General features: G+C 41.5%; 1 protein-coding gene across 1 annotated transcript in view; it reads right to left on the bottom strand.

Annotated features, from left to right (window-relative positions):
• LOC138688775 (protein ELYS-like) overlaps positions 1 to 25,058 on the bottom strand; it is a 40,575-nt gene extending 15,517 nt beyond the window's left edge. The window contains 25 exon segments of the mRNA XM_069801294.1: positions 859 to 956; positions 1,517 to 1,667; positions 1,756 to 1,903; positions 3,027 to 3,158; positions 3,252 to 3,396; positions 3,569 to 3,756; positions 4,496 to 4,642; positions 5,830 to 5,886; positions 5,999 to 6,122; positions 7,671 to 7,764; positions 8,512 to 8,616; positions 9,402 to 9,542; positions 9,705 to 9,794; positions 9,882 to 9,972; positions 12,078 to 12,206; positions 13,118 to 13,179; positions 13,657 to 13,838; positions 13,926 to 14,058; positions 16,613 to 16,763; positions 18,829 to 18,913; positions 19,884 to 20,000; positions 21,348 to 21,555; positions 22,324 to 22,504; positions 23,428 to 23,681; positions 24,938 to 25,058. Coding sequence (XP_069657395.1) covers positions 859 to 956; positions 1,517 to 1,667; positions 1,756 to 1,903; positions 3,027 to 3,158; positions 3,252 to 3,396; positions 3,569 to 3,756; positions 4,496 to 4,642; positions 5,830 to 5,886; positions 5,999 to 6,122; positions 7,671 to 7,764; positions 8,512 to 8,616; positions 9,402 to 9,542; positions 9,705 to 9,794; positions 9,882 to 9,972; positions 12,078 to 12,206; positions 13,118 to 13,179; positions 13,657 to 13,838; positions 13,926 to 14,058; positions 16,613 to 16,763; positions 18,829 to 18,913; positions 19,884 to 20,000; positions 21,348 to 21,555; positions 22,324 to 22,504; positions 23,428 to 23,681; positions 24,938 to 25,058 — 3,334 coding nt within the window.
• Positions 25,059 to 25,829: the final 771 nt, after the last annotated feature.

Here is a 25,829-nt window from a genome sequence, read left to right as displayed (position 1 = left end):
AATTTTTAACTTACACTCGTTTTTATTGCACGGAACAAAGTATTTCACAAAGCTATGGGACAATGTGCGTACGGCAGTTAACTTAGAACTAAACTTTCCCTCTTCAAGACTGTTCCCAACGTCCTGCTTCCAAAAGGATGCTACGTCCAATAACCACACGCATGCTGAAAATATTCCACAGTCTGAATCCAACAGGGTTTGTGTTAAATACTTTGGTGGTTTCATGTTAAACAAAGTTTACAGGCTTTTGGTTCGGTTGGTTGATCCTGTTTTTTAAAACACAAACCTTAACCACAAGAGGTGTCTCCAGTAAATTCAGCTCTGATGCTCTTGAAAAATTCTTTTGTGAGGTGCAACCAAGCATATTTGATTTCAATGGGCTGGATGCCGTGAATGAAGTAGAAGCGCCGCATGGTGACTGCCAGCTACCACCCTGTGCTGCAGAAGTTGAAGGAACAGGACGAACCACCAAATCCAGCAATCTGTGAAGATACACAATTGAAAATATGAACATAAATAAATACATGAAATAAAATCATGCTGCGCTCAAGACATCTGAGATGATACATAACAAAAACATTCAATGAACAAGAAATACAGGTGAACCCTCACTGCTGGGCTGATGTATCAGGCCCATGAACAAGTTGCAGGCCTTCTCTTGTTTTTTCATTATTTCGTGACATGTCACACTTCATTTCCTAAATCCCTGCCATCTGAGGCAAGAGTAATGCAGTTTTACGTTGCACAAGTGATGTAATTCTCATGTCAGAAGAAAATTCCTCTGCATTTCAATGCTGGGGCCACTTCAAATTCTCCACTTAGTTGTGTCCCCAAGCCGACCTTTTCTTTAACAGGTACAAAGCTAAATTTTGTTAACGGGTGTCCCAACAAATGCACCGGGCAACTCTGCATCAGGGAGAGGACGTGTTATGACTGGTGGTTCTGTAGCTCTAGGCCTAGAGTTAAAAGGAAAACGTAACTGACTTTCACTCCCCTCAAGTCCAAACGTACCAGAATTCAAGTTTCACCTTGAATATACTACCTCTAGGAAAATCACCTGACAACTGCTAGCTTCTTTTTTGCTCTTTATGATTCTGCCTGGTTTTGAGTAAAAAAAAAAAAAGAAAAAGGCAGAAACGAAGCAGAAACTGGGCACAAAGTGGTAAAAGATTACTATTTGATCACACAATCAAGTCTACCAAAACCTGTACACCAACAGCTTGTTGGCAATCATGGTTTTCGTTTCAGCTACCTTAAATTCTGTAAACACATTTACTGTAATGTAAATAGATGTATTTGCATAAATGAGATTATCATAGCAGAAGAACTCTCGCTCCAAGTATTACTTATGATGAATTGATTCTTAAATGTTATCTCTTGTAGGTGCAAAAAAGCCAAAGAAAGCTTTATTCAGGTGCCCCTTCCCTCCAAAACACTAACATAATTCAAGTGGATTTTTCTCTCTCTCTCTCCAAACACGCAGCTCAAGACTAAACTTTGTTAAAAGGCTGCTTACCTATCACGGTGTGAGCAACTGGTTTTCTGCTCATTTCCTACCCCTACTTCTCCAATTTTGGACAATACATTACTGATGAACGTTGCTCTTGTACGCACATTTCCTGCATTTGCTTGTTTTGTTACTGTTGATAACGGCTTTGGTCTTGCGACTGTAAAGCAAGAGGGGAAAAAATATCAGCCTTGTGTGATCAAAGTCGTGGCCAGTTGTCCATTGTATTTCCCTCCCCTAAAAACTACCTTCTCTTGAGACCGATGAAGGCAAGTGGTAAGGCTTGGCTCTCTCTACGGCCAGCTTCCTTTGAACTCTAGGAAGGGTCTTGCCATATTGGTCCAATGTAGAATTCCTGGCAACTGCTCTCTCTCTCAAGCCAGGCTCACGATCATTCTGATGAACAAAAAGCATAAAGCAAGAAGGTAACTGATTACAAGAAGTTCATTGCACACAACTATCTCTGCTATTTCTAATTAGTGAATACATTTCCTCCACAGATACTGTAAAATACTGCCACTGCACAGAGGAGCAGCAAGTTCTACTCCTCGGCACACACCAGTTCCACCTGGTAATTTCAGCAAAGGGCAAGGCAGACTACGACAAGAACAGAACCTACAACTTCAAGCTGAAACAATTCTGGCACTCGGCAGAACCTTACTCCGATACGCTTGTCCTCACCCGCAATTTTCAAATGGCTTACGAAATAGCAGGCTTTCCCTTGTTTTTCCTGAAACACCAATGTCCGAGATGACTGAATATTCAGGGCAACTGCAAATTACAGTGGGTGCAATGATGTGAATATTAAAACGAGTAAGAAAAGGCTACCTACACACACCTTCTGGCCGAATGAATGTTTTCAAATGCAGGACCTAAACCTTCCAAGACCACCTTATAAGTGCGATCCACTGGAAAACTATGGTTCCGGAAAACAGAAAATGTATCACAGATTCATAACAGAAGTTCGCAAAACGCAAAATTTAATCTGGCTGTTTTGAGAAACAGAAGTTAGATAAGAATTTCTGTCATCAAAGGGGTAAAACAGAAGTTGTGGAATCGCAGAGCTCATGCTATAACCGGAGGAAATAAAAAGAAAACCGAACCAGCACACAGATTTTACCTGCGGATTGGCATCCAGACTGCTCTCAGCTAGAAAAATAAAGTTGTGTGCAAGATTCAAGAGGTGACGTACAACATACTCTTCATGCCACAGAAAGGAGTGACACAAACAGCGTTCAGCAATCTAAACCATTATTCCTTAGATGCAAACAAACTATTTTAAGTGGAGTCAACAATGGTCTGCAACACTTAGTTTATAACTTCACGCAGTAGCTTTGGAGTAGTGAAATACTTTGTTCAACTTTTAGGTTCAGCTGTAACGGAAAGTGTAGAAACTTATTCCTAGTATTTCAAAGAATGGTATAAAAAACAAAGCGTTGATTTTTATTTTATTTACTACCAAAAATGGTTAGTAACACCTAACAGAAACCTGCACACTTGACAGAACTTTCATGCTTACCGTAAGATTAACGTTCATTGAACGATTCGACTGCAGCGCTGGGATATAGTTGGCACGCTGCACATGGTGGTCTAAAGGAAATCTAAGATTCCGAACAGCAGCATTGCTCTGTAAAATCTTCTCCAAACACTCCTATGAGAAATAACACATTTCAAAAATCTGTCATGATTCTGCCTCTTCTCTTTTCAAAGAGACCGTTACGATTTTTTTCGTGTCCACACTTACTTGTTCAGTGCCTGTGAAAGGTAGCTGCAGTAAGTCTTCCATTAGTCCCATCTCCTGACAGATTTCATACACATGTTTTAACAGCTCTTTGATGTTTAACCTGGTGGCATGTTGCTGCAACAGACCCCAAGCCTCCACCACGCACCTGCAATTAAATTTTTTGAGATGTAAAGGAATATTAACAGAATAACCAAAAAGATGCCCCCAAACGACTGTATTCAGAGTTTAAAGGGAATTTAGGGCATGGTGATTCGTATTATTTGTTCTCCACCCTTCACAATATTTGAATGCCAAAACGGTGGGATAGGTTTCTTTACCTATTGGACAACAACACAGTGAGGAAAAGCCGCACTTCACTGCTGCTTGACATTGCTGGCTTCATCATCTGTATGTATCCGAGGGCTCGCCTACGCTCTCCTTGGCACATCAGGGATTGAATAATTCTCCTGTGCTGCCATGACACAGTTTTGATTGTAGCTGGATGAAAGAGCAGGGCCAGTGAATTCTGTAGAGGTTAGAGGTCAGGTGTATTATGATATGCACATGCACGCACGCCACAAGAACATTCAAAAGTATCTTAAGTAAGGGTGGACGTGTGTTAAATAAACTTAGATGACTAACTACTATAGATAAAAATTCTCAAGTATTTGCAAAAAAAAAAAAATCCAGTTAGCCGTACAGAACAAAGCGAGTGTTTTAAAAGGAGTAATTCACACTTTTCCAGAGTAACCAAATCTCTGTCTACAAACACCACTTTTTATAAATACATTACTAAATAATAAGCTATTCTCCCAGACAAACAGCTATATTAACTTCGTGACAGGCAAAGAACAACCTTCAGCATCAGAAAGAACGTGAATTAGGTTGAACAGTCACTTCTGCAGTCTTCTGCCTCAAACCTTGCTGCTATGATCATAGTTTTAATATTTAAAGTACCTAAAACACTGTCTTTGAGAAAGCGCTCCATCGGTCTGCTGAAAACAACCTAAATGGATGGCTTTGAAAATTCAAATATCAAGCATTATTAAAGTTGATTTCTTCTTTGTTTTAATCAATTTCCCGTCAAAGTGGCTAAAAGAAAATTTCAGATTATAACTTATTGCTGAAGATGTCGTAGCAGTATGACAAAAGGGCTTCTAATGTGGTAGCACCTGTTAGTAGCTAAGCACCGATTTTTTAAAATCATTTTACAGATTACAGCTTTGGACTGTAAGGGATGTCTAACTGAACTGTAACGTACTTACTTCGTAATCATTGTGATCTAGAAGCCAAAAACCTTCAACAAGCTTAACAAGTCCCCAAGGGATAGCAAAGGCAGTTGGGAAGGAGTCGACTGAAGTCTCTGTTTTATTCGGAAAGGAATGCATGATATCTAGCAGCAAGTAAATTGTCTGACATCAAGTATCTAGTTAAGGCTAATCAATTTGGAAGACCAAACATTTATCACATCACGTTTTGAAAAACACAGTGAAATCAGAATATACAAGTGGTAGGAAGCAGAAAATACTGCCGTATTAGTCTTGCCATTTGGAGCTATTATAACCTGAGGACGGTCAGGTCCTAACCACAAAACTGCATTCTGAATAAGTAGCCAGAAAGAAATACTCTTTGATTTCTGTAAGGCATTCAGAAAGGTTAACTTTAGATACTTAAATACTTCCGTTGTTACAAACTCAGGCTCCCTCTTTAGTCACTGGAGCTACCAGCTGGACATTCAAAACACCTGAACATCCAATGCTTAATTATTAAAGCAAACAAATTCTACCAGTGGTTTTTTTCCTCATTTCCAGAGTATATAGAACAATGTAAATGAAGGTGTCCTTACAAGACAACGTAGCACTGAATGATTGACACGGGATTTAAAACAGTATGCGGATCACTCATCGGTAGTGTCATTTTCTCTTTCTGACATCCGTTTTTAGGGACATATTCTAATAAGGCAGCTCTGGGGTACAACCGTTTTTAAACCCCTTGCTCTCTAGGCTCCCCTCTCGGGTTAGGCAGCAAACAACAAAAAGTAATTCTGTATATTTCAGCAGCTTAAAAATTAAGTTTCTGCCCAATGACTTTTCTCTTCTCTCTCCTTCTTATTCGGCGTGCCTGCACTTCTAACAGAACAAAAGCAAGCACTGCTATCTGGGCTGGAAGACGGATGAACTGGGCAAAAATCAGGTACCGGTTAGAAATCCTTCTGCTCTCAAGCAGCACGTATTACTGCATCATCCTAGTAAGCAGCCGTTTGCTACAGATACGGGTGCTTTAAATAATTAAAAACTGTGCTAAGTTTTGAGAAAAACCAAGGGAGATTTTTATCTTTAACATTTCTCAGTAAACCTGTTTTCGCATGTCAGAAAAGACTTTGCAACAAAACATTAAAAAAAAAAAATCATAAAGAATCCACAGTACAAAGAAATAAAGCAATGCTCCTGTCCACAACTTCATTCTAAACTAAATGTTTTCACTTGCACTGTGTTGGAAGCATAAATTCAAAAACGTTATTAAACGCGCAGGTGACAAACATTTAAGAACATTTATGTGCGTGTGCTGAAGGTGTAGTAAAAATAACGAGAAAGGATACAATTGCATGTTTGTAGCTTTCTTCAATGCCTTCTAGCAAATAGAGATCCAGCAGTGCCTGAAAATGAAAAATCAAGAGTTTTTTAAAAACTCCTGTCTTTCATGAATCATTGGCTTTTGGGTGGGGCTTTGGGGGGTTCGTGGCTGTTTTCAGTGAACATAACACTCACGTGTAAACTAGCAGGTGGGTATTTCCCAGTTCCTCCTTCATCTCTCCGCCACAGCTTCTCAACTTGGTCTCCTAACTGGGAAACCATTCCATCAATCATCAAGCAGTCAGAATCCCATTTTCCTCTGGAACAAAAGGTAGCAAGGATTTGGAGAGTCAAACGCTAATGCCAGCCTCTCAGTGTAACAGATCTCCTCCAGTCAAACCAAACAAAAAAAAGCTCCCATGAGGCAAAGAAAGTGACAAACACACAAAGGCATGATTATGACTTGAAACGCACATGAAAGAAATGTCTGAGTCAGATGAAAGACGTCTGTTAGATCATACTGAATTATTAGAGGAGTTCCAAACAGACATCCTGGAAAGCTCCCCTACTAAGGGACCTTTTCGTTTTCAGGTTCTCTCTTTTGCTGTCTTGTAGTACAAAGGAAGTGTGAACAAAGTTTTTTATGTGCCAGAAATAACCACTCTCCTACTGTCTAACAGAGGAAAGGGAACAGTATCAAAATACCAGGACTATTCTTTAACGCAAGTCTAATGCCTCCCGTTGGAGTGTCCCAATACACAGCTGTGAGAAGACACCACCACGGAAAGTTCAGATTTTGTTCTCAGCATCTCACTTTTGTTACTGAAAAAAAGTTGTTTTCAGAAAGCTGAGCATACAGGTGAAGTTTAGTGTCATCTTAAGCAGCATTTATGTTTCTATGCACATACCCATTATGTTTCTATGCACAGACCATTACAACCATGGATGGGTGAACCTTTAAAAACTGCTTTCTTCACAAGTCCATCGCAATCTTTGGCTGACTGTGACACTACCCTTTAATTTCCCCGTAATAAGAAGCAGAAAGAGCACACTGGAGGTTGTATGCTTCTAAGGAACACCTGAGCCGGTATGTAAGTTACTTGAGAAGTAAGCTAAGTAAGATGAACTTTAAAGTCAATAGCCACTACACCGCAGCTTGCACCTTAACTCATCTTGCAGCATCCTGTTCTTGTTTGCGGTGCCATAGCCTAAGCTTCGTTAGCTCTTTATTTAGTTTTCAGCACAATTTCCAAAGAAAAATCTATTCTCGTCTAATCCAAGGCATATCACCTATATGCTAGTGAGCTAGTGCAGCAAAGAGAGTTCACGTTCAGCAAGTGACTTTTATCCAACAGCCAGTAGAGTGCTAGGTGTGCCAACTACATCGAACTCTGACTATCTCATCAAATCACACAAATGTACTTGTGATTTAGGCCAATACAGTTATTACCCTTGCTCGCTAGTCAATAAACGAGATGAGGTTTGTTTGGGGTTTAAAACTTGCTTTCTTCTCTGTCCAAAACACCTGTTCTGCGAACACCGTGCTTTGCTGAACGGGAGATCGCTGACCCTATCCTGAACACATGACCTTTTTCAGTAGTACCAAATGATACAGATTGGCCGCTGGATTAAGTACGCTACCAAGAAACGATGATGCCAACAAACAGTACTAAGCAGAGGTATATACAAATATTGTAACACAGGAAAGTAACCTCCGTGTTCAAGAGAACGCATGCATCACTGAAGTGAAGAGGATTGCCGGCAACTGCATTAAGCAGAGCAAATACCAACTGTTGGTAGCAAAGCCACTCACTGCCACTTCTGATTTCGCAGTGGAAGTGTTCTCGAGTTCTCCTGTAAGGCTTACCTTGATAAACGCTCAAGTTTCTGTCGATGACCAGTGTAGTAGCTCTGAATCAGAGGGTAATTGTAGAAAGGTCTACCCAAACGCGCATCATCATCTACAGGCAATAAAGTAAAAGCAAGTTAAAGCAGCAATATCACATTTTGAAACTAAAACGTTTGACTAAAAAGACAGAAGATCATACGAGCTAAGCCTCAAGAAGCACAGGCAAGCCTCCAACTTTGAAAGAAGCCAATCCTCTTTCTGCCTTTGCTAACGGAGCGGTAAGACACAAGACTCAACTCCTTCTTCTCTCAAGTGCCATTTCAAGTTTACAATTGAGGTAGCATTCAGAACACGTACTGCAAACAGAAGCTCACTACAGAAAGGACAATTCTCAAAGGGAATGGTTTCTTAAACATGTCATGTGAGCATCTGTGAGACAATGAAGGCTGACAATAGACCTTATAATCCACCCAAATAAAGAAGTATTGCCGAGGTGTCTTTTTTCCTCAAGCAATGAATAAAAAGTTCCAAACACGCAGGTAATGCCTTTGCTGTAAAAACAAGCATTCCACTATTTCTGGTGGAATAGTAATTTGTTTAAAATCCCAAGTCTTTCAAGCTGTGGACACAAGCAACTCCTTCAAGTCAGAGGCTTATTGCTCTTTCTAAGGATCATCCAGGAAAGAAACTGCTTGCATTATTCTGCACTATGTATTTGAAAAAAACAGTAAAATCTCCGTTTCACCAACAGAACTTCAGCACTGACAAAACATTTACAAAAACATGGCTAAGCATGTGTTCATCGGAATCACTTACTGGATAGTCTCCCTGTTACAAATGTATTACAGTTTATGCTTACCTAAACCCTCTGGAAGGAGACTGGATCGACAGAACCAGATGACCACTCGTGCATACAAAGAAAGGAGGCCAGTTACCACCTGCTTGTTTGTCAAGTCTGTAAAACCTGAAAAAAAGGCATAAGATGATTTTTGTTATCCAATTCCTTTCATTTTTACAAAACCCCCTTCATCATCCCAAATAGAAAGTATAGAAGTAACGCGGTAGAAATCGCGGTCTTTGCATTTCTCACTCTGTGGCACCTTCTTATTTGAAGAAAAAAAACACATTCGCCACCAAACCAAAAAAGCAACCCCTACAAAGAACCAGATTCACTAAAGGTTAGAAGAAAAAAAAACTAAAGCCGGAACTATTAAATACACTCACGAATAAGACATTTGTTTTTCACGTAGCGGGGATTTTTACCGTAGCAAAGGGATAGTCTTCTTTTCCCCTCAATATGCCAAGGACAAGTGATAACGTAAAAAGCTACAGAAGCTCAAGTAACTTACTTCACAAATTACTCATTTGCGCTTCCTTTGTATTTTCTAGCAATTTGCAATACAACATTCGCATGCAATTATGAATTGCTAGCTAAGAATTAAAAGGAATCATTTGCAGCGCTACCACATCCGGTTGCTGGAATCTCCACCCAGCTGCTTACACAGCTTCTTGCTGAATGTAGCCTCCCCTACCCACCTGCATGAACTCCACAACCAACTATTTCCCTGAAATCAACGCATATTAAGTGGTAGTCCCAACTTCTCAGATTTCAGCCCCTTCTCCCAGCTAAATTTGGCTGTCTTCCAATCATCAAAACCAACAGAAGCTCATCTTTCCACACTTACAACTCAAGCATAATTCCAAATCTTAGTAAAACATACCAAAGATTTCATAGATACGATTACAAACCTTTTTCAGTAAGCTCTTGTGCTTCTGTTAGAAAACAGGTTAAGACTGTGCTAAGGTTGCTCAAAAGCAACTGGCAGTGCTGAAGAGACTGTAAGGTCTGCGGGTCAACAAAGTTGCGAGAGCCATCAAACAGCGGAACACCTTTTCAAGAATAAATATTACATCATTAGCCTTCAGAGCAATTTCAGAGTTTCAAAGTACGCTTAAAGAACCCCGTGCAGTACCATATACCGCCACATTCCTGAATAAGCTCAGTCAGAAAGAACCATTTTGTGTGTGCAGAATGACTACACTAGTACTCACATATTTGGTCAAACTCATCTTTTGCATAGATCACTTTCTTCCACGTCCACTCAAGAACAAACTGTAAATTAGCAGCAGAACTTGGCTGCGCTTTAAAAAAAGAAAACAAAAAAGAAATGAATCGACAATTGCAAACTAGAAAAATATATAACGTAAGAACAACGTAAGAAGTATTACCTTCAGATGCCCAATGTTTAATGCATCCAGTCAGCAGTTCTAAAGAACCTGTCTGCACAGCAGCTGACAATACCGCTTCTAACTGCTCCTCCTAAACGTAACCGACAAAATAAACTGAGAATCTTACATGCTTTCAATATCTGAACCAGCAACAGCAAGCGTTTGTTTCTAACTGTACACTCATTCAGACATCACACAGTCCACTAGTACACACGCAGCTAATTCCACATTCCTTTTCTTAACTCTAGCCACAGGCTGCACTGCTTGTTGGTCTGAGAAACACGTTAAGCTTTTCCTCTAACATTTCAACTTACTGAAGGCTGATTCTAACCTTCATTTGCATGCCTCTGCAGTATAGTCTCAGTTTACCGAGTTCCAATTAACTATTTCCGGTAACGTCCTCTGCTAATACCCGTCACGCATTTTGCGCGTAGAAGTTTGCCATCAGGAATGCGTGAAGGGGACAGAGCAAAGACAACGGTGCAACGCTTGCACGGAAACAGGGAAGCTAAGGTCAAGCAGCTTCCTAGACTCTGAAGACATGAAGCAGTTCAGACACCCAAAACTGTATCATTTTCTAAAATGACAGAAGAAGACGTGAAACATTTAAATTCTAATAGGTTTAAATTGTAGGCTGCTCAAATACTGTATTATAATGCAGTGGTAATCCTTGAGAAGGATAACGCACAGCTATGCACAGACGTGCGATTATTAAGTAGCAGCTTATTTCAGCTGGTGTTGTGATACTTCTTTCAGGTGAAATGACCCTTCACAAAATTTTACTTTTGTCTTTTTGTTTTTTTTTCTTTGTTTGTTTTTTTTTTAATGTGTTTTTTTAAACACATTCAAAAGTAGCTTTCCCTTCTAGGCAAAATCATTACATTCAAAGCAATTTCTACACATTGGAATACACATATGATATGTCCATCTTTTTCTGAAAACGGGTTTCAGACAAGGAAACACACCAGATACTACTTACGGTGGCAAACAAAACTCCAAACCCAGCTTCTTGACCCTAATTCTGAAATTTGTCTTACAAACTTTCAAAAGAAACCCCTGCTCAAATGCATAACAAGTCTCTCAACGGTATGGCCACAATTCAGCAAAGGTTATTAAAACACGTCTTGATTGCCCAAGCTATTTCCAAACCGGAGCTGACATCAGAACATCCCATTTAAGAGTCTACGTCAGGCTTGCAAAATAAGCAGTCTATGGGCTAGGGCAGCTTGCCAAGAAACTTATTTTAGCTACCACACTGTGCAGAAGTGTTATTTGCCTTAACGCATTTCCACAAATCTGGTGAACGATCCAGTAGACAGGAAGATGAGGGCAGTGAGAAGACCGCTCTCCCCTTCCTACTAATGGCTCCACTGTGTGACGACTAGCTAGCTAATCGTTTAGCTTAGATCCTGCCTGGGTGAAGAGGGGCTGTTCATCACAAAGGCTCCGTCTCTCATGAAACTCTTCAGATGAGAGAGAAAGGTTGGTGCACTGCAAATGGAAAACCTGTGACGAGGGGGGTGCAGTCACTATGGTGGGACAAAGCAGAGAGAAGATAGTGGGTGTCATGAGATAAAGGCAATTCAGGCATTGCAGCAACAAGGGGGCAGTCTAAGCAGAGTAAATTGGGCTACGAGGCTACAGAGGTGAAGATCTGCTTTGAGAGGCTGCAGGAAAGCCTACTGATGAAGGGAAGATGAGGGGGAGCGGTGATGAAGTTGTCGGGCAGAGCTGACGAGAGTAATTGTTTACCACAGCCCAATTCCTTGGAAGCAAGTGATCACGTCTAGTGCAGCAAGCTGATGTTTGCAACAGCTCGCATCCGAGTGAGACACCCCCATAGTCAGCTACTGCACTGAACATAATGCTTTGAGAAACCGATGGGGTGAAGGTTGTTGTGAGGGAAAGATGCTTTATGGTGCGCATGACCAGCACTGCCTGCACGCTTCCTTGTGCGTATCTGTGGCACGGAATTAAGAGATGGGTCTCTCAACGCAGATCTCTTAGTGCTGCCCCCACTCAAACTCGCTAGTTTGGATTGAAGAATACTGTAACTTCTGCTAACTCAAGTCAACACCTGCATTTCAACGCAACTTGCAAATAACAGGAAAATCAGATTATCATGTCTTGTAGCCTCTACAGCCCTGTCAGACAAGATGGATGTATTCCCCCCTTGATTCCCTGATACGCACTCACCTGACTCAAACTGGATGGCTGGACATCAACGCATGTTGGAGACAGCAAGCCAGCTACAAGACACCTGTTGTAGCTATCATGAATGGCTTCACTTATTAAAGGACCACGTTTCTTTAAAAAATTCAAGGCCTGAAACATTAATCAAAAACTACGGATTAAGACAGCAGTATTATTCAGTCACTAAGGTTCTGAATAATCGCTAAGAGAAATAATACAAATGTTCACTTAAGCTGTTAGAAAGCTTGCATCAGTAAGCACTACCATGTAGAGTCTTAAAGACGGCAGCCAAACTAGCCGCTACGGTTTATACAAAATATCCTGTAAAACAAAAGGTCAGCCCTTGCAATGCTTAATTAAGTATTCTCTAGCTTCTCTGTCAATACACAGACCTCTTTTTACCCTGAACACTGACACAAAATATATTCTATCTAAGCTAAAGCTAGCACACAACTTTAAATCACACTTTGGAAGACCCTTTCTGTGCTTGTTTGTGCAGAAGTTGATTTATGTTGGAAACACTTAGTGAGCTGAAATTTAATTCAAATTTATTTGTCACAGGCTGTGCAGTGGCTTGGAAGTTTTAAGTCGGCCAAGTGCGGGAGAAAAAAAAAAATCATTTCTTCTCAAACAGTTAAGTAACATTCCATTTTCTCCATTCTGCCCTCCTTTTTCAAGTTAATCAGGCATCAAAACCCTAACTCAAGACTATGGAGGCAGTTCCACTGATGGGTAATGCAGAAGTAACAGCCTTCCCCAACTTCCACAACATTTTTGTTCTTGCTCCTACAGCAACGTTGTGTTCCGCTCTAGACATTCAATCCCTCAGCGTGCTTCAACAGGAGACAGTGGTAGTTTTACAGTCCCAAGAGTGGACCTAAAATGTTACCATTTGCATAAAACTGGCAGGACACAATTGCAATCATGCGTGTGGATGGGCAGGATGGGCGTAAAATGGTCTCCGACACTGAAAGCAGTGCAATAGAAAACATAGGAAAGGTTCATCTCTTGCCATTCTCAATAAAGATACAGTAAAAGATCACCTCCTTCTGGAAGCCGATGCAAGTCATACGAACAACTCCGGAGTTCAGCAAGCACGTACCATCTGCAGAGACAATGAACGTTTGACAGCCTTCCATACTCTCGCACTTAGCTTATGACCAGTTTACGTTTTGTAAATAGCAGTATCCGGAAAGCTGTCACTGAGTACCCATTTTCTTCATCAGATCACTTCCAAACTTATTTTTTTGAAAATAATTACTGCGTGTAGAAATTTTATCTCTAGTGCTATCGAGGTGCTCTGCTCTGAGCTTCAGTTCAACCTCATTTCATTTGATGACCATCACCACTTCACAGGCTACATTACAAAAGCACCAAACCCCAAAACTCAGCAGACTGTCAGATATGTGTCACAGTATTAAACACCTTGCTAGTACAACGTAATCAAGGGTTGGGCTTGTGGGCGTTTGGGGCTTTTTGGTTTTGGATGGGTTTTGAGTGACAAACAATGAACAGGAGAACCAATAAATGGCATTTGACCTCACTTTAAGCTTATCACTACCAAAAGCAGTGAAATACCTACCAAAATTGTAGGAGCTTGGATGAAAAAACTGCTCAGGTGGTGGATGAGAAAGAGCAACTCCCCGACTTAGACTCCGCTCGTGTACCAGAATATCCAAAATGGGGTTTGGAGAAGTCATGCTTATTACAGCATCCAGTGACCACAACGCAAAATAGGGGCAATCATGAAGGAGTTCTTCTGGCCTGAAAGCAAGCAAGTGCATAAGCTAAACACCGACTTTCAAATGATTGATTTGCAGGGATATTGAAAACAACTTAATAAAAATATACCTTAGTGAATCTGGCATTTGAGCATGATACCAGCGATTAATGTCAAATACACCCAAGTAAGCAGATGCTTTTCCCTGACCACATGTATTCACTTGCCAGCTGAAGAGTGATACACTGGTGTCAGGCGATATTACTGTAAAAGACAAGACATTGTTTCTTGTTTGTAGAAAATAACGCTATAGCTGATATGTTTAAAACACCACTTCCTATTTTGGCTTAATTCTGTTATATCACTCACGAAGCACAACACTCACTGAGAACAACAAAAAAAATTTACGGAATAGCAAACATCTCTGTGACAGGTTTCAGTCATACTGCCCCTTCTTCTTGTATCACTCAGCAGGCACTACTAATTTCCAGATTGGACTCAATTACAGGTTTTAAGAATAGCTCCTTTCCAGCACATTCAGAATGAACGAACACAATTATCACACAAAATAAATACAAAAACCCCAAACCCAACAAACGGGAAATTGGAATAAAGATTTTAACATAAAACATTCACAACGTTATACTCCAGTTCTCTCAATAAGTGGAATGGTTTGTCCTCTCTGGGGAGAACGCATTCTCCAGATGTAAGCAAAGGATGTGGTATATCATTTACCCTAGCAGAGTAAGGAAGAAGGCGACAGTTTGTTTGTTTGTTTGGCAAAATGTTTCTCTGTTCTCTGCTGAATTCATCATTACGTTTAGGGATCCTCACACACTTTACTATGTTTCATTGTGAACATCTGTGCCGCTTCCGTTTTGTAGCTGCTGCAAGTGCCTTTGAAGATACCAATTATTTTCATAATTCAGAAGACAGCTTCATTGCTAGCCTCAACCCACATCCAACAGCAGCTCATGTGTGCCTAGAACTTAACTCGAACACATTCTGAATAAAAGCTAATTAGAAACCATCAGAGAAATTACAGGTATTTCTCCATGCCTCATGCTTCATAAAAAGGAGACAGAAAGGGGGTTTGCTGTTCTTATTTTGGTTTGGTTGGGTTTTTTTTTTTCGGCTGTGGTGGAGTGGTGGTGTGTGTTTGTTTTTAACAAGCTTTTAGGAGGCACTCTCCTCAGAAACGTGACACAAGTGGAGAAAATCCAACGGTGTTTTTGTTAGATTTTGACACACTGTTGATAGAGGATGGCATCACAAAAGAGATGCAAGTTGCCGCTTCAGGACTAAGTCAAAGATGATAAACAGAAGTAGCCTAGAAAGATCATGCAAGTGTCTTCTTTGTAAACATCATACATCAGTAAAGGCCAGTAAGAAGAGAGGGAAGGTGAATAATGCAGTCAAAACAAAGGGCCATGGAAGTTATCACTGCAGCAGGCTCAGAAATATGGTCAGAGCATAAGTGAATTTGTAAACCCAGAGACGGACATTTAATTATTGCAAGATAATGAAAGACATCGTAAGAGTTGTAACTGTGTATATGGACAAGGAAAGCTATTGCTTTAAGAACCTGCAGGTGTAGGAACCTATTAGATTTAGAGAGGAAGAAATGGACAGGCAGATCGTAGAATCATAGAGTCGCTTAGGTTGGAAAAGACCTTTGTGTTCATCGAGCCCAACCCTAAACCCAACTGCCAAGTCCACCACCAAACCACGGCCCTAAGCGCCACGTCTCCCTGTCTTTTAAATACCTCCAGGGATGGCGACTCAACCCCGGGCAGCCTGTTCCAATGCTTCGTAACACAGTCAGTGAAGAAATTTTTCCTAATATCCAACCTGAACCTCCCCAGGCGCAACTTGAGGCCATTTCCTCTCGTCCTACCACTTGCTACCTGGGAGAAGAGACCAACACTACACCTCGCTACAGCCTCCTTTCAGGTACTTGTGGGGAGCGGTAAGGTCTCCCCTCAGCCTCCTTTTCTCCAGGCTAAACAACCCCAGTTCCCTCAGCCACCCCCGTAAGACTTGTTCTCCAGACCCTTCACCAGCTCTGTTGCCCTTCTTTGGATGCGCTCCAGCACCTCAATGTCTTTCTTGTAGCGAGGGGCCCAAAGCCAGGCAGCTTTCCAGCCACTCTTTCCCAAGCCTGTAGTGTTGCATGGGGTTCTTGTGACCCAAGAGCAGGACCTGGCGCTTAGCCTTGATGAACCTCATACAGTTGGCCTTGGCCCATTGAGCCAGCCTGGCCAGATCCCTCCACAGAGCCTCTGTAGACCCTCAAGCAGATCAACACTCCCACCCAACTTGGTGTCATCTGCAAACTTACTGAGGGTGCACTCAATCCCCTCGTCCAGATCATTGACGGAGATATTAAACAGAACTGGCCCCAATACCGAGCCCTGGGGAACACCACTTGTGACCGGCCACCAGCTGGATGCAGATGCAGATGCAGACATAGGTTGGAACAGGGAAAGAAAAATTCAGGTAACACTCCTAAGCCATGGGGAGCATCATCTTACTGTTCAAAGACGACAGCTGGAGGAATAAAACGACTGACAAGCTTCATGCAGGTGACCCCACCATACATCGCTATAGCATGTCAGCAAGCATAAAATACAACTTATTTTTTCCGTTAAAGAAGTCCCCTATAACTTAAGCACCCATTTTTTCTTTTTAAATAAGCCCAACAAGCTAGTCTGTAAAGGTATTCAAGACTCACAGACTGGGGTACAGAACAGCATTCATTGCTTAGATTCCAAAACTACTTATTTTAGAATAACCAAACAGGGACATTAGAACAAACCTGCACTAACGCTATCCTCTCCGTCGACACGTCTGGGAAGTTTTTCTACAGTCTGACAGCTAAGTAATTTAATATCGCTGGCCTGCCCGCTCAAGGGAAAGACTCCACCTGTGAGACCTAAACTGTATCTTTCGACACAGTATTCCAGACCCTGGGGAAAAAATAAAAGGAGAGAGAAAAGGTCATTTTGAGATAAAAACATACATTATAGCGAAATACGAAAGAATGTATATATGTATAATATAATATGCATATTGTACCGTATATTTCCCATGAGCTTACTTCTGATGGCAAATAGAAACTACATCTGACATGCAAGAGAATGAAGCGTCAAATAGTAACGGGCTTTGCACATTTTCAGAATTTAGCATTTCCCTAGCTAAAATTTGCTCTGAAGTATGCACAGTTCATTCTACTTTATCAAGTAACTTTGGAAGTAACAGACATGTGCAGAGTAGATAGGAAAAATCTAAACCATCTCTTTGAAACACTAGCATGAAGCCTAAGCAAAGAATCCCATTTTCATTACAGAAGGAATAATCACCAAACACAGTTTATAATAAAAGATGTCCTGAACAGGTCCACCATGCCAAAAGACCCTTTCGCCAGATAAAGTACTACAGCTCCATCAACCTCTTAGAGACGAATTTTAACCGCTAGAAATTTCAACTTTTATTCATCTGTGAAGAGCCAGTCCCCCCCCAAAGTTAGGGCTGAGGGGAAGGGAAAAAAGATATCAAACGACTCCTGCCTAAGACAACTTCTGAAGCAAAACAGCGTATTTTAAATTCTCCGCTGGGGCAAGCAAATCTAAGTTAAGGAACTCCACTGCGTGGAAGATGTTAAATAATGACTTTGTTGACCCGTAAAATCTGAAGACAGTTTTCAAATGAGATGCACTCGTCAGACTCTGATGTGGACGTGGAGGCTGTATACTCTATCCACCTGCAAGCATCATGTAGGACAAATGTAAAGGTGCGCTCCATGACCATGGCTGGATGCACTAGATTTCAAGCTTTCTTTCAAGCTTCTGTGAACTCTCTTCAACGAACAAGGGTCAACAGTAGATTCCTCCTCCTTTACTCCAATTTGGCCTGGCAATTGGGAACAACTCTTAAATTTTCTGCCACGGAAGACGGACAAGAAACTTGACTCAGCCAGTCACGCAGGCAGACAGTCATGTAGTACTGACCAATCTGTGACTACAGGGAAGTATTCCGACACTCCAAGTGTCCTCTGTAGAACACAGATCCTGTACTAATGCTTCTTCTGGGTTTTTTTCCGGGGGGTGGGAGTTGTTTGTGGGGGGTTGGCAGTAGGTGTTAGCAAGTCTTGGTATGAAGCTACATGTGGGAGTGGCTCATCTGGAAGCTAGCTGAAGAACCTGACTTTTCCCCCCAGAGGTCCAGCTGTTTAGTTCTCTCTTCAACTACCTTGTGAGATTGGTTCCTGTTTCAACCTTGCACAACGCTCATCACAGGAACGCAGGAACAGCAGGGGAGTAAAATATCTCAACGGCAGAGACTGGTGCCTGACACCTCTTAGAAGCCTGTGAATGTATTACTGGTTGCACTGTCTGTAGAGGGTTAAAAGTCTTACACTAATGACACCACAGCTTTCTAAGGTCACAAACGCAAACCACATTATTTAATCACTTTGTGTGCTTTTTTTAAAACTGGAAATTTTAGTAGACCCATTTTTCAAAGCTGCTGAAACATTTCAACCCTCTGAGGTGAAATCTGGCACTCGTCACACCTTTTTCAGGAAAATAAGATGGCCAAGACAAAGCATTGACAAATAGTAAAAGGTCCCCCATTTTAACATTAAAGCGTTGAGACAGAACAAAGTAGCCACGCAAGGAATGGATATCGACGACTGGGTTTTCTTCCAAAGCAGCACACAGTACAAGGTATTGTCTTTGCCACCGCTAAGACTGTAGCTACAAATAACTTTTTTTAAAAGAGGATAAAGCAAAGCAGAAGTTCAAAAGTGAAACTGGAGAACGATTAAAGCATCTTTCTCCTGTCGACCTGCCAAAGTGCTTAGAGCACTACAAGAGATGCAGCAGTATAAAACATGCCCAAGAAGACTCAGCAAAAGATTGGGTTTTCGGTCACCTCTGAATTTTGATGGTAAAAACCACCCCTGACAACTTAACTGATACTCACATAGACAAAATCACTATTTTCATCTTTTCACATACGTGCACGCCTTACCTCATACATGACTTGTCCCGGGGCCAAGCGTTTTCTGTCACCAAATGCTAACTGCAACAGATGTAAACTCACGACATCACCTTCACTGGAAAAGGTAGAAATTATGACATTTGATTACAAAGCTGCTTTAGAGGCCTTGTTATCATTTTACTAGATCTAGACTGATGTTTTCTTGCTGAAAAGTAAAACACCACTTCCCAAACCATCAGATAACTGGTCACGTGCAGCCGCTACAACACAAAGGAGGACATTTGGACACTAACAGCTTCAGGGGCAAATGCTAACCATACAGTTTGAAAGCTTTAATATGTTGTATGGACTACAAATTGTTGCTTTAAAGTCAAACTTAAAAAGGCTGCCACTCTGTGAACGGCTGAGCTGATTAAATAGCTTGCTGATGCTGAAAGAGAGAGATCTTTCTCCCCTTCCCTTCCCTTCCTTTCCCTTCCCTTCCCACCCCATCAAAGTTCCAGCCCCTCTCTTGCATACACACACTGCACCCTTCCACATACTGATTCGGGTCATTAGCCCAGCAGGAAACCATTGACTTTGCTGCTGAACAGTGATCGGTCTCTGCCACTGCCAGGTGAGCTGACCTGGCTCACAAAGGCTCCAAAGACGGCGCAAGTTGGCACAAGGTAATCCGCAATACTGTCACCTCCCTCCTTTAGGGGCAGCCGGCTGTCATATCGGCACGTTTAGCGCTCGAGATCTGCAGCCCCAACTACTTTTAATGGTATTTTAATACCACGGTGCGAGTACCAAACAAATGGTGAAGCAGTCCTCAAGAAACAAAGGAAATCGTTTAAGAATGCAAGCACAAAAATACAGCCACTGTTGCTTTGCCTTCTTTCAGAAGGTAGGCACTAGTAGGTCCCTCTTCACATCTGTTAAATCCTGTAAAAATTGCAGTGTAAGCTTAACACCTTCCACACCTGAGAGAATCTCCTGCACAGCTACATAAACAAAACAAATATACATGTATCAACGGTATGTGAACAAAGATACAAAAAAATTTAAATGCAGTCAGTGGCTTATAGTAACTTTTTATTCACCTGTCTTGTGTAGACTGAACAGCCCACAAGTAGCAACAATTGCGAGGATCATTCTCAGGCTCCTGAAAAGTAACAGCATAGACAGGAATCCTTCCTCCTTCAAGCTGAGAGTGGTGCCTACGTGGTTGGGGGAAAAAAAAAAAAAAAAAAAAAAAAGAAAGAAAAAATGAAAAAAAAAAAAGGAAAAGGGGAAAAGAGAGAAAAATAAAAACCTGTGAGCCTACGATGGGCCCTAACTGTTTGTAGAAGGGTAGAAGCATCTTCTGAGAAAAAAGCTTATCCTTCCATGCTTATCCTCAAAGTACAGAAGGTCATACTTCCATCTCAGACAAGTGAGTCAGGGAAGCGACTACTTTTTATGCAACAGTCAAGAGCTGAGGAAATTACTGTCCATCAAATGCAATAACCTGGGTTTATATCCTCCTCCGCCTAGGGAGGAAGAACAGAAATGATTACTTCAGCTGCCAGGCAAAAGACTGTTCCTCTTGTTCCAGCCGACTTCAATATTGAACTTAAAATGCAGCCTATCTTCTGAACAAATTTAAGACAGTGCCAAACCACAAGTACTTGCTCATTTCTTTACTCGGATGCTACGTAAAGCATTTTTCCTCCAGACTTCTGAACCTTACGTGTACCTTCACAATCTATTCTTGCCACCCAGTTAGTCCTCCACTGTCTATTTATGCATCCAACAGTTTCTGGTGAGTCACTGCAGGTTTGCTTAAGCCAATCCCTATCTGAATTTGGTCACATATTTCACGTGTGATTGCCCTTTGGCAGATATAAAATCGTCTCTTAATTTTTCTATTGCTTCTAGATTTACATGCCCCTTATCCTCGTCTCCAAGTGTTCCAAGCAAATTTTCATTCACACGCAACGTTGCCTCGGAATGGGTCAGTCCCCTGTTTTGGACAAGGCTGACATGTAGGAAAGAGTATCTTTTCAGGCACGGATCAGCTATTGATTTTTCGTGTCTCACTAGTTTCATCCTGGACACTTTAAAGAATATTATCACCAAACCCACATTATTAACATACGTAAGCTTCTCAATGTATGCCCTAATTGCAGTAGCTGGTTCTGAAAAATCATTCCTAAAATCTGGTTCATCAAAACACACACATTTCCTGGCTTCACTGAACACTACTGATCGGACAAAGCGTCTTATAAAAATGAGCTCTATCGCATCCTAAACTGCTTGACGTAACCCAAAGAAGCATGCTTTCCACAATCCCTCGAGCCACAGGCACAAGAAGGAAAACAATCCTAGTCCACTGGGGAGAAGGCGGTCCACTTAATCCACGTATGACTTTTCATAGTTATTTCAGAAGAGGATTTCTAAACATTCCAAGACTATACCCAAAATTTCAGTCCCTAAAAAAGTTCTCTTTCATGAACATGCTTCCGTAAGCAAACAATTGAGACCCCTGCACCTCCGGGCATGGCCAGGTGTAAAGGCCTACTTACTCCCTCTTCAAAGTTTTCATATTCCACAGTGACAGGCAGCCATCTGAAAAACCCACAACGAGCTGATTGCTTCTGCTTATGTAGTACAGCGTTGATATTGCTGTTCCTGAAGGATTTTGTAGTTGAAAGCAGAGATGTCTCCCTTCTCTGGTCACAGCTTCTCTTCTTTGTGGAACTTCAGCAGGAATTCTAGTGACAACTTCTAGACCTACACACACAAAACCACGCCATGAATTAATGCGTCAGGCCATTTAGGCTGCATTTTGAACACTGACGTGACAACACGTCTCATCCAATTCTACCGGCCCAGGCAAAATACCCATTTATGCAACGCTTTCTTTTGTATGTTTCCAAAGAACAGAAGAACTCTCTGATCGGACAGGTATTCTCACTCGTATTTTAAAACCAGGTAAAAGCGTAACCTTCCTAGACAAATTCTTCCCGGACTCTGTAAATCAAGCGTTTGGGCCTCATGATGAAGCTGTCTGAAGCGACACCAACTCCTGAAGCCACTCTTGTAATAGCCAAAACAGCGTATGCAATCCGAATATGCAAATTAGAGATTTCAGTCATCCAAATGCACGGTTTTTGACAAGTCGGATTCATTTTAACAAGCAAGCCTAAAATTTGCCCCAAGTCAATTCACAGAAGCAGAAGAACATTCCCAAGAAATAGGGCGCCTCTGACACAACTTCCTCTCAGGCAGCTGCACTGACTCACGTGGTAAAATTCCTACACCTCACTGGCAAGCATCATAGTGACATACGGATCTTGGTGGCAGGGGGGCATTTATAACATTAGGAGGAGTATTAAGCCACTCCCATTTTTAATCAGGTCAGGACTATACCAAGTCAAACCGCCATCTGTAACCAGCAGTCAGAAATGCCTGCACGCTAGTGTCTTCCAAGTGGGATGCATATTGTTTATACACAAGTTTTCTTACTCTCAAATTCAAGTTTAAAAACTGCAGGCTTACCCGATGCTTCTATTTCATTCTGACTGCAAGAGAAATCATCCAAACAAAGGTCCACCAGAAGCAGATGACCAACATCTGTAGCCACTGCTGCCACTCCAAAGAGCCATCGCAGACTCTGATGTAGGTGCCGAGTGCTCACGCTGGGTCCTCCGTGATTAGTTATGGGTTCTATAGCAGTTACCTACAGGAAAACTGCAAGCTAGCATTTAAGCTGTTTGACAAGCTAAACAGAAATCATTCAAAAGTGAAGCCGGAATTAGCACATCAGAAACAAGAAAGTAAATACAGAGGACCACAAGACTTAAAAGCAAAGCATTGTTTCCAGTTATATCAAGAAAAAAACAATATAGTGAATCTTGATGTTCTATTAACTTGCACTGATTCTTGTTCACATTAAGATAATGAGACTAGGGGACATTACATCATCGGACTTCCTGGCTTATAGAAGACAGAAAAAAATGAGTAACATTCCACCAGCCTCTCCCATCTACACAAACACAATATTCAATAAGCAGAGATTCAAGGACTGCAGGTTGAAAGTCAATCTTTCAACAATCCGTCAGGTAACTCCCTAACGGCTCTTCTTTCCTACCCTAAGTCAACATAAAAATCTGTTCTGCTCTAAAGCCACCTGCTTGCTAGTCTGAGATTCAGGGGAATGTGTCTAAGTCATTTACAGCACAACTACGGAAGTTTCAGGTATTTTAAAGACAGTATTTCTAACGTATATAGAAACCAAGCATTTCCGAAATGTACGTTACAGACACTGGGAACAGCGGGGGTTTTTTTTCTTTTTCACTCTGGCCAATAAAAGATAGTTCTCAATGCCTTTTTGTGGCAGTGGAGAATTAGGTAACTATGTGCTCTACCATAAACCCAGAAAACTTGTTTTACGATCAGTAAGCTCAAAAGATAACGGTACCGTTAAGCCCAAGAGTCTGCACCAGGGCTCTCTTGACTGGATACTCTGAAGTGACAGTCTGCACTAATGCAAGATAGAAAAAATACCGCCTACAAAGAGACGCTCCAAAGCTTCTCCTGAAACAGGATTACGCAGCACCTGACAACGCAAAAGCTTCGTTCCTCCGATTAAAGTGGACGTACCCTTCCTGGGAGAACAACTGCTTTAACCACTCTCGATATTCCAAGGTCGTACAGACAGAGAACACTTCCCTCTGCTTCTTCCAACCCAACCAGCAGTCCCGTTCTCTTCTGCCAGGAAAAATCCTTTACCACACGAATGGTGGGAGGCTGTTTCTTTACTCCACGGAAACGGTAAGCAGAGCGCCGCTCTCCCGTCACAGAGCTCACTACCTCCAGTTGAGGACCACACGCCAACCATGCCAAGCCGTTTCTCCCTGTAAGAGAAAAGAAAGCTGACTAAAGCAAATTTCCAATACAAGACTGAAAACAACTGAAAAATCACAGCCACTGCCCCTTTCCTTCAATAAAAGTACCCAAAAGGGAAGACCGACTTCCCTAGTTGTGGTCAATTATTCAAAATCACCCATGGAGATCCTCCAGCACAACCTCTCAATATCAACAACCTTATTCTTTTGCATTTCTACTTGTCATTCCCGCACCGAAGGATTTTGACTGTTTGGGATGAAGATGACAACATATCGATCTAGAGTCTTCATCCCATATTCGGCTTGTTTTGGCTAGAAATCGTCTAAATACACACGGGAATACGAGTCTTAAAGCACACTTCAAAGATAACAAATCTAAACCAATTCATTTCTAGTTTATTAATTTTACTTGACACACGCCTACTTGGGGCAGGGATTTGGACGGCAGCAAGAAATTATCGTCAAATGGGCACTGCATGAGTAAATCTAATCTTTTACACGGGCTGACGACAGAAAGAATTTAACACATTTTGTTTCACTGAACAAACTCGGAGGAAGTATTAACTCAATTACTGCACTTTCAGTCAGGTAGATGGATTCCACCTGGTCTAACAGAGCCTAGACAACCAGATAGGCACCCAGCTAGCTCTACTTGCGGATCACCTAGGAAGTCAACTACCTAATCTGCTTAGCCACTTTCAGCAGCTCTCCCTGGGTACTCATCTGCACCCTGTTAAATACGTCGGAAATATGGCTGCAGCGCTTAACAGTGTTATCCTCTTCCTTTGCTGTTTGTATTCAGACTAGGAAAAGAAAAAGCGGGGGGGGGAGGGGCGCGCCTCTGTAACGTTGTAGAAGAAGAACTAGTTCGGCATGTGGTGTTATGATGGTCGTAGAGCTTGAGCTGGTACAAATAAATAGGGCCCAAAACAACACTGTTACTTTTTTGAAAACTGCCTTTTATTTAATTAAAAATTGAGTGAGCATGACATTGAGGAAGGCCCGCTGACTCAGCATGCTTAACTAAATTATTTTAATGGCACAAGACTGGTGAAGGTTGCTGTAATTTCAAAGTTTAACTATACTAGTTTTAAGGGTTTACTATTAGCATTTGTAATAGTTAAAACTTCCTTCCTGTTCTCTCGAAACCTGATGCATCTTAACAGCACCAGCCTGACACAGTCGATACTGTGACCCTGTGCTTCAGGTAACCTCCAGGCAATAAGAACTTCAGACCGAGACCAAATTTAAAGCAGAATGCTCACCTCCAGAAAACTTCCCGCTCAGCACAGAACCTAGGGTTATCTCATCTTCCCCAAGTGCCTGAGTAGTCACCTCTGGAAACTGCAGCAGACTGCTCGTTACCTGAGCTGATAGGTCTCGCATTCTTCACTGTAAATAAAGAAAAAAAATGCAAAAACAGACTCATGTCAGCCATAACTGAGATGTGCTTTTTGAGATTGACAGAAGTTTCATCAGTATGCCGCAAGTAATCTCCTATACAGCTCCTGTAGCTCTTTTCCTTCAAAAAATGCCACTCAGGACAGTTTTTGATCTCACAGCAGAGCAAAAGGAGAATCCCTTTACTTTTCGAATGCCTATGAGATCACCAACAAAAAGTGACACAGGGGTACTGATAAGGTCAATAACAGGAAAAAAAAACAATACACCGAGTTCAAGTCTACTCAGACAGGTTAGTAAGATGTGATGTGAGAAAAAGCATATTTCAATTAGCACTGCAGTAAGAGGTATGAGTTTCCATTTGTCCTTGCTCTTGATTTTGTACCTCATTATTTATTGCCAATTGTCTTCTAGTAGATTTCGGGCATCATTTGTGTCTCGTTCACTTCTTGCGTGTTTATTTTGAACTTTAAGGAATACTACATTCTTAACTACCTTCACTCTCAAACTCTTCCAGAAAATGTACTGTTGATGTTTCCACATGACAAGCGATACAGACTTTCATAGCTCATCAGCTGGAAAGTAGTTTTCCATACACTTATCACCTGAACATAACACAGCACCTTAAAACACGGATTCTTTTCTACACTTAAATCCCCATATTCCTTATTCCAGTCCTTTCCTTCCTATTGCCAGTCCTTATCACATCTCTGCACTATTTTACAAAAACTTTGAGGCCTTTCAGTTTCCACACCT

Source organism: Haliaeetus albicilla, chromosome 13, assembly GCF_947461875.1.
Source record: "Haliaeetus albicilla chromosome 13, bHalAlb1.1, whole genome shotgun sequence".
NCBI lineage: Eukaryota > Metazoa > Chordata > Aves > Accipitriformes > Accipitridae > Haliaeetus > Haliaeetus albicilla.
This window is presented reverse-complemented; position numbering and strand designations above follow the sequence as displayed.